The following is a 15,301-nucleotide window of genomic DNA, read 5'->3' as shown; positions in this document are numbered from 1 at the left end:
AAAATATCAAAATCCACAAAAGGAGTGAGATCATTTTCATATTTGGCTCCTAAACTATGAAATAGTCTTCCAAGCAGTGTTTGGAACTCAGACAAACACTCCCAATTTAAGTCTAAACTAAAAACTTATCAATTCAGCCAGGCATACACCTAATTTATCCCTCAATTTATAGTTATGCTGCTTTAGTTAGGTCTGCCGAAACCAAAAACATTTCTCTTATTCTTTAACCCTGCTTTAAAGTGAATTGCATCTACGCTCATTTTATTCAATTTCTTTCCCTGTCAAAACCTCAGGATTATATCCCGAGGTTACCAGAGCCTGCCAGATCCATCTCCGGTCCTCCTTGATGTCCGACTCCCACTGTGTCGCTGAGTGATGATGACCTACTGCAGCATGTGCCACCCAGACTTCAGTCTACTAAGACGGACTTCACAGAGGATGAATTGATGCAAACTAAAAGACATTGTATTCTTCATGAGCCACTTTCTGAAGCATGGGCTCAGGATGGAGTTCACCACAATTACCTGCCATAAGCTTCCAGTCGGACTGTGATGCTCCTCACTAAATGATACCTATATCAACTTGGTCAAAGGAGGGACAACACTCTTTAAAAAAATAAAAAGAACTACATAGAAAATGAATTTCCTCAGTTAATTCTGGATGACTTCAAGGACTTTAACAATAAAACTTATAGTTCATACAAAATAATTTTGTTTAACCATTGACCCACAAAACTTATTTTACTAATTTTAACCACTAATAGTTCTAAACATAAATAACTAATATTAGCATTATGTTAATGTATTTTCTGTGATAATATAATTTCATGTACAGCTGCTTTGAAACAACACCTGTTGTGAAAAGCGCTATACAAATAAATTTGACTTGACTTGATTTGCTATATGCATTGAGGGGCCCAGGGGCCCAGATAATCAGCTTGTGTTGTGTGCACAGAGGGGCTCTAGTAATTATCTTTTGCTGTATGCACTGAGGGGGCCAGGGGCCCTAGTGTTTATCCTGTACTGTATGCACTGAGGGGCCCAGGGGCCCTAGTGATTAGCTTACGCTGTATGCTCCGAGGGGCCCTAGTAATCAGCTTGCACTGAATGCACCGAAGGGCCTCGATGCTACAGTGATTAGCTTGCACTGTATGTACCAAGGGGCCCTGGGGCCCTAGTAATCAGCTTGTGTTGTGTGCACAGAGGGACCCTGAGGCCCTGGTAATCAGCTTGTGCTGTGTGCACAGAGGGGCCCTAGTAATCAGCTTACACTGTATGCACCGAGGGGCCCAGGGGCCCTAGTAATCAGCTTGCACTGTATGCACCAAGGGGCCATAATTATAAGCTTGCATTGTATGCACTGAGGGCCCTAGTAATAAACTTGCGCTGTATGCACCGAGTGGTCCGGGGGCCCTAGTAATAAACTTGTGCTGTATACACTGAGGGGCCCAGATGCCATAGTAATAAACTTGCGCTGTATACACAGAGGGGCCCAGATGCCATAGTGATTAGCTTCCGCTATATGTATTGAGGGCCCAGGAGCCCAGGGGCCCTAATAATAAGCTTGCATTGTATGCACCAATGGGCCCAGAGGCCATTGTGATAAACTTGCGCTGTATGCACCGAGGGGCCCGGGGGCCCTAGTAATAAACTTGCACTGTATACACCAAGGGGCCCAGATGCCATAGTTATTAGCTTGTGCTATATGTACCGAGGGGACCAGGGGCCATGGTAATCAGCTTGTGCTGTGTGCACAGAGGGGCCCTAATGATTATCTTGCACTGTGTGCATAGAGGGGCCCTAGTGATTATCTTGCGCTGAATGCACAGAGGTGCCCTAGTAATTAACTTGTGTTGTATGCACCAAGAGGCCCAGGGGCCCTAATGAACAGCTTGTGCTGTGTGCACAGTGGGGCCCTACTAATTTTCATGTGCTGTATGCCCCGAGGGGCCCAGGAGCCCTACTGATTAGCTTGCACTGTATGCTCAGAGGGCCCAGGGGCCCTAGTAATCAGCTTGCACTGTATGCACCAAGGGGCCCAGAGGCCATTGTGATAGCTTGCGCTGTATGCACCGAGGGGCCCGGGGGCCCTAGTAATAAACTTTTGCTGTATGCACTGAGGGGCCCAGATGCCATAGTGATTAGCTTGTGCTATATATACCGAGGGTCCCAGGAGCCATGGTAATCAGCTTGCACTGTGTGCACAGAAGGGCCCTAGTAATTAACTTGTGTTGTATTCTATTCTTTTAATTGGTAACTAGCAAGTATAAAGAATAAATGTTTTGCTCAAGAACAAATGAGTGTTCATCTAATAGAAATTATAATCTCTGGTGCTATATGATATTATTAAGGATTTGATAGTGAGATGTGCATCAGTGGAGCATGTCTGAAAGAATAATGACCTCACAACACACAGCCCATACAGAGGCAGACACTTTTATACTATAATGGTGCAGCTGTATTATACTTATTTTTCAAGATATGTACTTTCTGATTGCTCAAATGCTCAGTGGAGCATGCTGATGTCTACTTCTGCCTTGGGGACATACACACACACACACACACACACACAGAGAGAGAGAGGTTTACCCTGTCAACAGGGAGATAAAGCAGTGTTATTTGGGATAAGCAGTATGTGGGAGATATGTAACAAAGTACTTTTAATTATTTCAATGTACCACTTGTGATCTGTTCTCAGGAGAAATGAATAGACAACTTAAACAAGTTCAGTTGAGCCACTTTGCAGAGAAAACTTAACACACTTGTGCAGACTTTTTATCTGTCTGTTTTATGGGTGAAGTTCACAACCTTTCAAAAGTTTGGAATCACTATGAAAAATCACAGTAAAGATTCTGTTCAGCTCAATTTATTTTTATAGTGCTTTTCACAATACATATTGTTTTAAAGCAGCTTAAAATAAATAAATAAATAAAAAAAGTATAGTGCTTTACAAACCCTCAGTGAGCAAGCCAAATGCAAAGCAGCAAAGAAAAACTGCCTAAGATGTTTAAGTAGATGACATTTATAATGTTACTAATAACTATTTCTAAATTTCAAATAAATGTTGTTCTTCAAAATTTGTTCATTATTTGAAGTTGTGTTGTTGGCTTGTAGGACACGTCTTATGGACCTTACAGTCAAACTGTTTCCAAAACAGTTTGAAAATTGTTTTGAACTTTGATTAATCTGTCTATAATTCTATTCTCAAATGATTTACTGTCCGATCTGTTTCAGAATGTGACTCCAGGAGTTTCAGATGTGGCCTTTTCTGACAAAGTCTGTCTAAAAGGCCAGCATCTCAGAGTCTTCTTTGCACATCTAATAGTTCTAAACATAAATAACTAATATTGGCATTATATTCATTCATTTTCTGTTATAGCATAATTTCATGTACAACTGCATTGAAACAATGCCTGTTGTGAAAAGTGCTATACAAATGAATTTAACCTGACTTGATTATTGAGGACCTGTGAGGAGTCTGTTTCTCAAACTCTGGTGTACTTTTCCTCTTGTTGTTGTGCATCTGGTCCATCCACTTCACTCTCTGTCCTGGTTAGTTTGAGGTTTGCAGTAGTGCATCCTCATATGGCTATTAAAACTTGGGCTTTACCATCACAGGCCAACACCTAATTTTTAATTATGTAAAAATATGAAACAGTAATTTTAAAAAGTAATAATAACTTACAATATAACTGTTTTCAGCAGTATAGTTCACCCCAAAATTCTCATTATTTACTCACCCCAGTATGGTTCCAAACCCGTATGTTAAGCAAAGTATTAGGGATTGACAGATTCAATACCCTTTCAAATACATTGTATGCAAATAAGAGCAGCATTAAGAGTCTTCAAAATGTCTCCTTGTGCCCCACAACAGCATACAGGTTTGGAATGATTAAGAGAGAGTTAATAATAACATTATTATTATTATTATTATTATTATTATTATTATTATTTTCATTTTTGGGTGAACTAACCTTTTTCTGTCAGGATCTCTGGCTGAGCGGCTGGGGTAGGTCCGTGTTTGTCCATGTGTGTATGTGTGTGTGTATGGCGTTGTCAGTTACACGTGCTTTTGTTTTGGTGTGCGTGGTGTCGGCGCGCACGTGTTGCAGATTACTGATTACCACAGCCAGACCGCTGTCATTGCTCACACCTAGGTCTCATTATGTTTCCCCTATTTAGTCTCGTTTCATTCTGTCTTTGTCGCATTTTCATGTGTGTGTCACGCCTCAACCGCCATGGTTTAGTTGTACTAAACGCTATTTTCTGAGTGTCAGATTCTGTCTGCCTGCTCCTTGTGCTAATGTCTGCCTGTTTCAAGGATTTGTTATACCATCTGTCTGCCTGTTCAGATTGCTTGTACTTGAAAAACAGATTGCTTATCAGTAAAAGAGTGGCGCTCATCTGTGAAGCGAGGACTGTTGATGAGCACAACTAACCACACCATGTCCTCCACCATGGATGCAGGCCTCCCAGTCGCCATCACCTGGGGAGGATCGGCACACCACATTTTCGCCCATGTCGATTCAGGAGCTGAGGTTAATATCATGGACCCGGTAGCAGCCGTTTTATGGGGCATCCAGCTGAGACCCATGGAACCTCCCATTCCCACCTTCTCTTTGACGAGGGTTCCCTTTTCACCATCACTCAAGCCACGGTCCCGGTGAGTCTGAGGGTTTCAGGCAATCATGAGGAGAAGATTGTGTTTTTTCTTCTTTGGTCCCCCAGAAACCCTGTGGTTTTGGGCCGACCATGGAGGAGGAAGCACAATCCACACATAAACTGGGATACCAATTCTGTTATTTCCTGTAGTGACTATTGCTTTTCTTCTTGTCTTAGTTCTGCTCTATCTCCCGTGAGTTCCTCTGCTTCTCTGTTGCATGCCGAGCCAGTCGATCTGTCGGGGGTCCCGACAGTATACCATGACCTGAGGGTGGTGTTCAGTCAGTCTCGAGCTGCATCTCTTCCTCGTCATCGCCCATATGACTGTGCCATAGATTTCATCCCAGGTACTTTGCCGCCTTGTGGACGGCTCTACTCTGTCTGCTCCAGAGCAGGAGGCGATGGACAAATATATCCAGGAGTTGCTCATGGCTGGCCTCATCCACCCTTCCTCGTCCCCGGCCGGCGCTGGGTTTTTCTTCGTGGGGAAGAAGTATGGGTCCTTGCGCCCCTGCATCAACTACTGGGGGCTGAATGACATCATCCTCTGCTGTTGATGTCCTTGGCCTTCGAGTTGTTGCAGGGGGTAACCGTCTTCTCGAAGTTGGACCTCCACAATGCCTACCATTTGGTGAGGATAAGGGAGGAGGATGAGAAGAAGATGGCATTCGATACGCCTACAGGGCACTTTGAATATTTAGTTATGCCATTCAGCCTTACTAACACTCCCGCCGTCTTCCAAACACTCGTCAATGACATTCTCTGCAATATGGTTAACCGTTTCAGAGAGCTTTGTTTGTGCAATACTTTTAAAAAAAGGTAAACACTGCTCTGTGGTGCATCCGAGCCCTGAAAGGATAACAATACTTACGACGTTGTTGGGTCCCAACAGGCACTTGAGGAGTATGAGGGTGGGGGAGCATCGTTTGTGCAATACCCTTGAAAAGTATAACAATGCTTTTGAGGAGTATGAGGGTGGGGGAGCATCATTTGTGCAATACCCTTGAAAAGGATAACAATGCTTTTAAGGAGATGAGGGTGGGGGAGAATTGTCAGTGCAATACCCTTGAAAAGGATAATAATGCTTGATGTATTTGAGCCCCGCGCTGGGCAAACATTCAGTTGTGCAATACTCTTGAAAAGTGTAACCAATGCTTGATGTATTTGAGCCATAAATTGAACAAGCATTCGGTTGTGCAATACCCTTGAAAAGAGTAACCAATGCTTGTTGTATTTGAGCCCAGAATTGGGCGAGAATTCAGTTGTGCAATACCCTTGAAAAGAGTAAGCAATGCTAATGACACGTATGGGGGGAGAGGTGATGAGGGGAGGGGCATTGGTTGTGAGCAATTTAGTAGTTATAGTGAGCAATGTTTGTGCAATACCCCTGCAAAGATAAACAATTCCCTCATTCAAATAAAAGTATTAAAGCAGTACAACCAATAATAGTACAAATAAAACTGCACTGGCAATGTTACAAAAGACAGAAAATATGAACGCGCATAAACATTATTGTAAACAGAAGAATATACACACGATTTACCTATGAAGCACCTTGAACTGGCTGTTAGGCACTCCATCAATTGTTTATGATTATGAATGTGTAATGTCAATATTTTCCAAGTGATAACAGGTATTTGTATTATGTGGCGAGCAGGGCGTGGCCGAGCGGCATCTGGGCTGAGCAAGGCCGAAAAGATATGTGGTGAACAAGTTCCTCCTGTGCGGCACACCGGTCTTGTGTTCCAGTGAGGAGTAGCGGGACCGGTGTGGCGCACAGGTGGAACTTGATCACCACTTATCTTCCCGGCCTCGCTCTGCCCAGACGCCGCTTGGTCACGCCCTGCTCGCAACATATAGGTATATTGTAAGCTCACTAGAAAAGTTCTGCAGTTTTTTTTTTTTGTTTGTTTTTTAAACAATGAAACGCATTGAGTGCTGGGCAGTTCCACCATTATGGATGTGACATCTTCAATGAGAATGTGAAATTTATCTTCATATATAAAGAAGTCATTGCCAGTATATCAAACCATTTGGATGTATAATCATATACACCTGCAGACACAAGACAACAGAACATTTTCCATCTATACCTTTTTTTTTTTATCCAGAAATGAGCATGCGTTATGGACATGACAAAACATAAAATACATGTTTCTTTGTTCTAGAAGTGTACAGGGCCTGAATCTCACAAATATTTGACATGCACGTAGGTGAGCAGATGAGCCATGGCACCACTGCTTCATGCAATTTGAGCATGTTTTGATATATTATCAGCCATCATCTGGTTACAATCACACTCCCCTGCTGTAAAGTGCTGGGTGCTTCTTTTCAACAAGTGTCACAATTTATGGGTTCATATCATGATAATTACATTTTTCTTCTTTTAAAATAAAAGAGCTTGACGTACTATGAAAACATACTAAAAAATTTAAGAATTCAAACTTCCTCCTCAGTCCAAAATAAAGCATTTATTGAAACTAAGGTCATGTCCATACTAATACATTCTCATTTTAAATTTCACATTTACACCTCTCATCCACATAAGAACAGCATTGCCTACACCAAAACTGAATGCTTTCCATAACTGCATACATGGGAAACAATGACATTAGGAAAATTAGTTTTCCAATGAAAATAAATTAGTGTGGATACATCCTAAGCTGCAAAGACTTGTTCTGTATTTTCATAATTTTCTGACTTTAGAAACCCCTTCTTCTTTCTTCTTCTTTCCTAGTGTTTGTCCCACGTAGTTGCAGGGTCCGCTTTTCGGCAAGTTGCTCTCCATTTCTTCCGATCAAGGGCATCTTCGGGGGTGGTGTTGACGTGCCTCATATCTTCCTTAATCTGGTCCATCCACCATTTCTTTGGCCGTCCGCATGGTTTTTTTTTCCCTCGGGGTTGAGGCGCAGTGCTCTCCTCGACTCCGACTGCGTGGCTGTACCATTGGAGGCGTGCTTCCCTCATCTTGTCCATGATCGGTGTCACACCCATAATTTTCCTGACGTCCTCATTCATCACCTGGTCCCATCGGGTCAGTCCTAACGTCCACCTGAGCATGTGCATCTCCATTACATGAAGGGCCTGTTCATGCCTGGTGGATGCGGGCCAGCACTCTGCCCCATACAGGGCAACTGGGCGGACGACTGTCTTGTAGACCTTCGCCTTGAGGTGGTTTGGCATGCGTCGATCGCAGAGTACGCCAGTTACCTGGCGCCACTTCAGCCAGGCAGTGTTGACTCTTGATCTTGTGTCTGGAAGACTGTCGCCATCAGCCGAGAGGGTGGAACCAAGGTACTTGAATTGGGTGGCCTTCTTCAGGTCTCTACCTTCGATCCTGATGGTATCATCAGTCTGAGGGCCATATTCCATGTACTCCGTCTTGTCGAGGTTGAGTTGCAGGCCATTCACATCCAGACGATCTTTCCAATGCTGTGTTTGGTCTTGGAGGTCTTGCCGTTCCCTGCCAGTGAGAAATACGTCAACAGCGTAGAGTAGGGACCAAGAGTATGGCGCCTGCAGATCTGCTGTCGCCGTATCCATGCAGGTGATGAAGAGCAGTGGCGAAAGGTCAGACCCTTGATGGACAGCGGACGGCACTCATAACTCCTCGATAGAGAAGCTGCGTCCAGTTGACATAGGCCTCAGGGACATGGTGGGATCAGGGTGAGGCCCAGATGAGCTCATGGGGTACACAATCGAATGCCTTCTCCAGGTCCAGAAAGTCATGTGGACGGGCATGTTCTTCTCCCAGTGCTTTTCGGTGTTGGCGACGACGGGATCATGGGCTTCGGCGCAGTCAAGAATGCAACTTCCCTCGTTGTTGCGTGTGCCTAGTCCCTGGCCTCCGTGAACTTAGATCATAGCCGTGGCAGCCTTCACCAACATGGCTGTTAAGGTCCCCTCCGACCAGGATGTGCTTCTCCGGGGCGACCATCTGGAGGTGCGTGTCGAGGCTCTCCCAAAATGCATCCTTCTCCTCACCAAGGCAACCCACTTGAGGGGCGTAGCATGAGACAACTCTGATGGTGGTCGGACCGGATACAATCTTGACCGAGATGAGGCGATCAGAGATGTTGTTGACTTCGACGACACTCTCTCGTAACCGCTTGCTAATGGCCATGCCAACTCCATTTTGACTTGACCTAACGCCATGGTATAAGAGCTTATAGCCTTCTCCAATGTCCCTCGCCTTGCTCCCCTTCCATCTGGTCTCCTGGATGCATGCAATGTCTATGCGGCGGGTCTTGAGGGCGTCGGCCAGTTCGCGGCTGCAGCCGGTGAAGGTGCCGATGTTGATCGTGGCTAATCGGATTCGATGGACTCGCTTCTTTAACCTGTCTCATCCATGAACAGGTAGCCCTAGCACACTTCCCACGCCATCCGGGTGAAGACGGCGTGCGTCGCCTAAGGGGATCGCCCTAGCTTGACCGGATAGTCGAGATTCTGTTGCCATTTGATGTGACCAAAATCATCCCAGCCGGTGTGTCGCTCCACCTGTCACTGAGACCAGAGCCACTGTTAGCCGAGTACCCAAGGGCCCTCGTTTCCAGCTGACGCCGCGAGGAGGAGGTGGTTGGATTTTGATGGCCTGACTTTAGAAAACCCCAACCCTTACAAAAATCTAAACTTGCCGCAAATTTGCTGCTCGTTATTTTTACATGCAAATGAGCTTGTGATTCACTGCAGATGTTTGCCAGAAGTTTGAAGCTCTTCACTGGTAGTGGTGAACCTCTGGCAAACCTTTGGCAACAATGAACAATTTGCCGCAAGTTTGCCGCAAAGCTCATTTGCATGTGGAAATGATCCGTGGCAAATTTGCAGCAAGTTTTGTCATGAACTCTCTTTTTGTAACGGCATCTATTAACACCTAACTACTCACATTTACATTTCAAAAGCTCATATTAAATGTTCTGCAACTATTCGGCAGTTTAAGGAAGTGATGTCTTTGTCTCTTGAACATTTCTGGCTAGTTTTCAAACTCGTTTAAAACAACAGTGGAAGGCGCTTCATTTAAAGTGACTTTAACATGATTAACGTTAATAATGTCAACACGATTGTCATAAAATGTCATCATTAAAATGTGGACCATGTTGTTCGGTGGCTGGATGCTCTCTGGATGCCTGGAACTAATGGAAATTAATGTGTTTAAATCTCCGAAAAAGCAACTGCAAATGAACGCGTGAAGCGCAGCAGTGAAGCGAGGCGGCTGGATACGTGCAGTACTAACAACTGTAGCACACATCTTATCTCTGGTAAATGGTTGTAACTATGATTGTAAGTTTGATATGTAGAATTTAGCTTACTAAATCAGAGTAATTCTTTACAGGCTCTAAAAGTGACTATAGATCGCTCCTATTTTAATGAATGAAGCTGCACAATTCATTTACATTTAGTAATTTAGCAGGCGCTTTAATCTAAAGTGACTTACAAATGAGAAACAAAACAAGTATTTTGTCACACAAAAGTCAACAATATCTGCAGTATCGAACTGCTAAGATCTCAGAGTTAGGAGGGCCTGGGTAGCTCAGCGAGTATTTATGCTGACTACCACCCCTGGAGTCACGGGTTCGAATCCAGGGCATGCTGAGTGACTCCAGCTAGGTCTTCTAAGCAACCAATTTGGCCCGGTTTCTAGGGAGGGTAGAGTCACATGGGGTAACCTCTTCGTGGTCATGATTAGTGGTTCTCGCTCTCAATGGGGCACGTGGTAAGTTGTGCGTGGATCGCGGAGAGTAGCATGAGCCTCCACATGCTGTGAGTCTCCGTGGTTTCATGCACAATGAGCCATGTGATAAGATGCGCGGATTGACTGTCTCAGAAGCGGAGGCAACTGAAACTTGTCCTCCGCCACCCAGATTGAGGTGAGTAACCGTGCCACCACGAGGACCTACTAAGTAGTGGGAATTGGGCATTCCAAATTGGGAGAAAAGGGGATAAATAAATAAATAAATAAAAAAGATCTGAGAGTTACTGGAGTCATATACTGTAGAAGCTAGTGCAGAGGAAAGAGACACACAAGGAAATGTTTATTTATAATTAAAAAACCTTAACTTGTCTGCAAGTCAAATGATTACAGTGTCAAAAGCTTAATTTGTTATAATTGGAGCGTTCAAATATTCCCAATCTCTCCACTGATGAAATAACTGTGAGCATTTAAACTATGATACACTTTCATCACCTCTCTTGCGTAGACACTCAGTATCAACAACACGTCTAGATAAGTCACGTCAGGTAAACGTTTGATGTCCTTTGAGAAAATATGTTAACTCAGAGCCTTATTTAAAAGATCCAGTTACGACACTTCGTTGTTTATTTTCAATTTTTGCACATATCCCCTCACAAAAATCAAGAGTTCACTGCAAATATGCCACAAACTCACGGCAAATTCGCCACTGATCATGTTCACATGCAATTGATCTTTGTGGCAAATTGTCCATTGTTGTCAAAGTTTTGCTGCAGGTTCACCACTACTGGTGAAGAGCTTCAAACTTCTGGCAAACATTTGCAGTGAATCACAAGCTCATTTGCATGTAAAAATAATGAGCAGCAAATTTGCGGCAAGTTTAGATTTTTGTAAGGGTTGGGGTTTTCTAAAGTCAGGCCGTCAAAATCCAACCACCTCCTCCTCGCGGCGTCAGCTGGAAACGAGGACCCTTGGGTACTCAGCTAACAGTGGCTCAATATCAGCTCATTTGCATGTGAAAATAATTAGCGGCAAATTTGTGGCATGTTTGCAGCTATTTTAATTTTTTTTGTAAGGGTCTTGTTCTGTTTTAGCTAGACTCTAAAGCGCTAGTCATTTTATTTTGACAGTTCTGGGTTATAAAAATGTAGCTACAGGACATGCGCAGAAGTGCTCTAATTACTTTGTTTATGTCCTTGAAATGGTCTATATTGGACTTGAAAGCAAACCCGCAGCCTGTGAGTAAAGACTATTACTTATTTTGCATGTTGTTAACATAGAAGTCTTAAAGGCACAGCAGCCAAAACTGTTTTCAATTAATCAGAATGGGAAAAACACAAAAAATTTGACTAACTTTTAAGTTGACCTCAAGGAAATAATAAAAGAAAAAATTGCATGCATTTGAGTTCTTTAGTGTCTATGCATGACCAGAGTAATGTGTGATAGCAGAGACTGGCCCATCTAATGCTTGGTCTAATTATGCATAGCCGTCCTGTAAAACAAAATGTAATATTGCTAAAGTGCAGTGAAACCCGAGTGTGCAGTATAGATAACAGATGTGTAGCGCTGAACTGAAACGCTTACCTTCATCAGACCACTGATAGAGCCAATTACTCATTCTTTGGTTACTCTGTTGCTCTTAACGGGGCAATAATTCTGATAAGAGCGTATCAATACATGTAGTGAGTGACCCGCTCAGTCTTTATGGGATTGGGGTCACAACATGAGACTTCTGTTGATAATATAACTTGAGTCATATAAGCTTGCCATTTTGCCTAGTCCTTACATTCTCAATACTAGCAATTCTCTGAATTTTTAATGATTTCAGTTTGATATCTCTTATAATATGATAATAAAACGTGTATTATTGTACAGGGTACTATCAGTTCTTCCTCATGAATGTTATTCTGTAGGGTTTAAGAAACCATCATAACAACGTTTTACACGTTTTAATATTTGCAACAACAACAAAGAATTTATGTTTTTGTCTGTTTAGCGCTGTCACTTTACAGTACCTTCAAATGGTGAAATTCCATGGACGAAATATAATCATCTCAATGGGAATCCACATGATCGTGAATTTCGTGAGATGGACTTCCAGTTGCGAACAGTTTACCCTTGCGGATTTTGTGTGAAGTTCATGTTTGGTGAACTTTGACAGGCGAATTTGCCGCAATGACTAATAGGAATTTGTTTGGTTTGGCAGTGACCTCTGTGTGGGTGCTTCACATCCGCCGACGTGTTCTTCGCCCACGGATTTTTGCTGTGCATATGAAAAGGTGAACACGCTTGAACCTTAAAATGCTGAGGAAATTGAAACAATCATAGCAATTATAATTAAATGTATGTTTAGTAGAGCGCAACAGTACCCACCAATTTGTTTTAGCTATCTTTGTTCCGGAAGTGATTTTTCCATTCATTTTTTTCCATAGGGATTTAATAAAATCCTTCATAAAAGAGTTCTAGGCCTTGAACCAAACCAACCAGAAAGATTATAAACTTTTGAAAGTTGGACAAAAAGATGAAGGTACAAGACTATGTAGTTAATGTCTTAATTGAGGGAATGAACTACAGTCCCATGAAGCATTGTGAATGATGTAATCCAATTAAAAAGAATGGAAATACATATTTTTAAGTTGATGATTATAAGTATAGAAAGAACATATTTTAAGTGTATTGCAAAATATCCTGACTGCAAAATATTCAGATATACAGCATGTGTAATGTTGCAGGCAGGTGACTTAGTCTAAGACTAAGAGTTGACTTGAGTAAGACTTGACTACAACATTACAACAAATAATACCTGGCAAAGAGCATAGGCAAACAAGAGGGTTTAAATACACAGACTGGGGTAACAAGATAACTAATCACTAGACTGAACAAATAACATAATGACCAATGACAGAACTGAACTGATAACAAGAAAAATTAAACATGAACCAATAACAAGACAAGACTAATAAACCAAGGAACCAAAACACATGAAACATGAGGGTCATATGACAAGAAATAACATGACAAAACACATGATATGAAACAAGAACAAGGATACATAAACTAAACTACAAAATAAAAGACAAGAATATCAAAACATGGACAAAAACACATAAATGTGACAGAAAGGATCAGAAGACCAGTGCAGAGCTGGCGGAGGACCCGGAAACCAGGGAAGATTCGGCGGGAGGCCAGGAGACCAGGGAGGACGAAGCAGGAGGCCAGGAGACCAGGGCAGATCCAGCGGGAGACCAGGGCAGATCCAGCAGGAAGCCAGGAGACCAGAGCGGGATCAGGCGAGTGGCCACAAGACAGGGTGGATACAGTGGGTAACCAATGTATTTCCGGCAACCATAGTAATTTCTGGTTACTACATCTGTCAGTATTTTACTGTAGATTGAAGTAACCTGTTTTAACAAACGTTTGAGACCAAGAAGGTTGCGACATTACATCCTAACATTTGGTCACGAGATGTGTAAAACCAATGAGGTTTGGTGCTATCAACTTAGCTGCCATATTGGATTTCATCGCTGTTTACCTACTTTATCAATGATTTCATTTGTTTTGAAAGCATAAAACGACTTAAATTATGCTCTGTTCATAATACAGTGACTGATTGCCTTTAGAAAACTTGGCATACTGTTCATCAACATGATGTGCTAGGACTACTTTTATTACACTTTTGGGTGCTAGGCCATGCATATTGCATAATTGTCATTACTTCCTGAAGTAACCGAGTAATTGTTTGCCTAATAATTATAAAAGCAAAAAACAAACAAAAAAAAAGTCCTTTCCATGATAATATGCTCATTAAAGTGCACCAGATTCACAATAGTTTTTTGCCTGGTGCAATTAATGTTGTGCTTTAACCACCCACGAAAAGCAGTCAGTAAACAGACTTTAAATTTAAAAGGGATGTTTGTGTAAACTTCTATTGATCATGGCTGCAGAAAGTCATAAAATCATGATCAGATGATGGAGAAGAGTGTTATATTCAGCACATATGCACATGTACTGTAGTCAAGCGTAATTTTGGAATGATTCAGGTGTGTGGATTTCAGTGCTGAGGCAATAATGTACAGTCTCAATAAATTATGCCAGATCGCACTAGTCTGCTGAATCCTCCACAACCTAGCTCTCAGAAACGGCCTGTAAGGGAATTGTGCCCTGCGAATTGCATTTAGCACCAATTATGTAGGCGTGCTTGCGTCATTACCTGATGTGCATAATTCCTTTAATGAATCGGGTGCTAAAACAACACAAATATTGTAGGAACAGCAGGCTCAACTGACTCTTAGAAATTTACCTTTCAAGGAGTTGGTGGGATGCCATGCGAAGGGCAGACGTGTGAGAGACATTTCTGCACACTTTGCTAATTTTTAAAATTATTTTCATGAAATAATCCAGTGAAATTCGATACACCCAGTTACACATTTACTGTTTGAGGTAAACATGGCAAAGAAGTCAAAATCCTTGGGCTCTGGAGACATTAAAAGACACTTATGGGTTCAAGATGAAATTCCAGACAGGCCTGTGAACCGGGGACTCGATTTTTATGGCGCGGCGGGAGAAGGAATCCAGCGTCAACTGTCCAACATGTCGGTGATGTTGAGGATCTCGCTGTAATACGTCGATCGATTACGGCGATGGAAAAAAATTCTCTGAGCTAGTCACAAGAGTGACAGATGTTGAAAAACGAATCGATTATTTGGAGTCATCGGAGAGGGAATTAGCCACTAATCCGCCCGCGACCAAAGTTGATTTGGAACGTGTTCTTGAAAAGCTTGAAGATCTTGAGAATAGAAGCCGCAAGAATAACATTCTAATTGTTGGAATTCCTGAGCATGAGGAGGGCAGAGATATGGTGAAATTCCTTGACGAGATTTTCCCAAGTCTGCTCGACATAACAGGCCACAAGTTGGAAATTGAGTGAGCTCACAGAGTCCCGGCTCACAGATCT

The 15,301-nt window shown here is 42.6% G+C and overlaps 1 protein-coding gene across 1 annotated transcript; it reads right to left on the bottom strand.

Annotated features, from left to right (window-relative positions):
* Window positions 1–7,394: 7,394 nt before the first annotated feature.
* On the bottom strand, window positions 7,395–14,673 carry LOC127452701 (uncharacterized). The gene is made up of 3 exons (XM_051718317.1): window positions 14,648–14,673; window positions 8,544–8,998; window positions 7,395–8,239 (listed from the first exon to the last, which is right to left on the bottom strand). The coding sequence occupies exons 1-3, from the start codon at window positions 14,671–14,673 to the stop codon at window positions 7,395–7,397; spliced, it is 1,326 nt and encodes a 441-aa protein (XP_051574277.1).
* Window positions 14,674–15,301: the final 628 nt, after the last annotated feature.

Source organism: Myxocyprinus asiaticus, chromosome 15 (genome assembly GCF_019703515.2).
Source record: "Myxocyprinus asiaticus isolate MX2 ecotype Aquarium Trade chromosome 15, UBuf_Myxa_2, whole genome shotgun sequence".
Taxonomy (NCBI): domain Eukaryota; kingdom Metazoa; phylum Chordata; class Actinopteri; order Cypriniformes; family Catostomidae; genus Myxocyprinus; species Myxocyprinus asiaticus.
Note: the sequence above shows the minus strand (reverse complement) of the source record. Positions and strands in the feature narration are given on the sequence as shown.

Coding starts and splice junctions, on each gene's coding strand:
- LOC127452701 (XM_051718317.1), bottom strand. CDS start 14,673: ATGGCATCCCACCAACTCCTTGAAAG. Junction 8,999..14,647: donor TCCCACCAACTCCTTGAAAG/GTAAATTTCTAA, acceptor TGGATGAGACAG/GTTAAAGAAGCGAGTCCATC. Junction 8,240..8,543: donor GGACCTTAACAGCCATGTTG/GTGAAGGCTGCC, acceptor CTGTCCATCAAG/GGTCTGACCTTTCGCCACTG.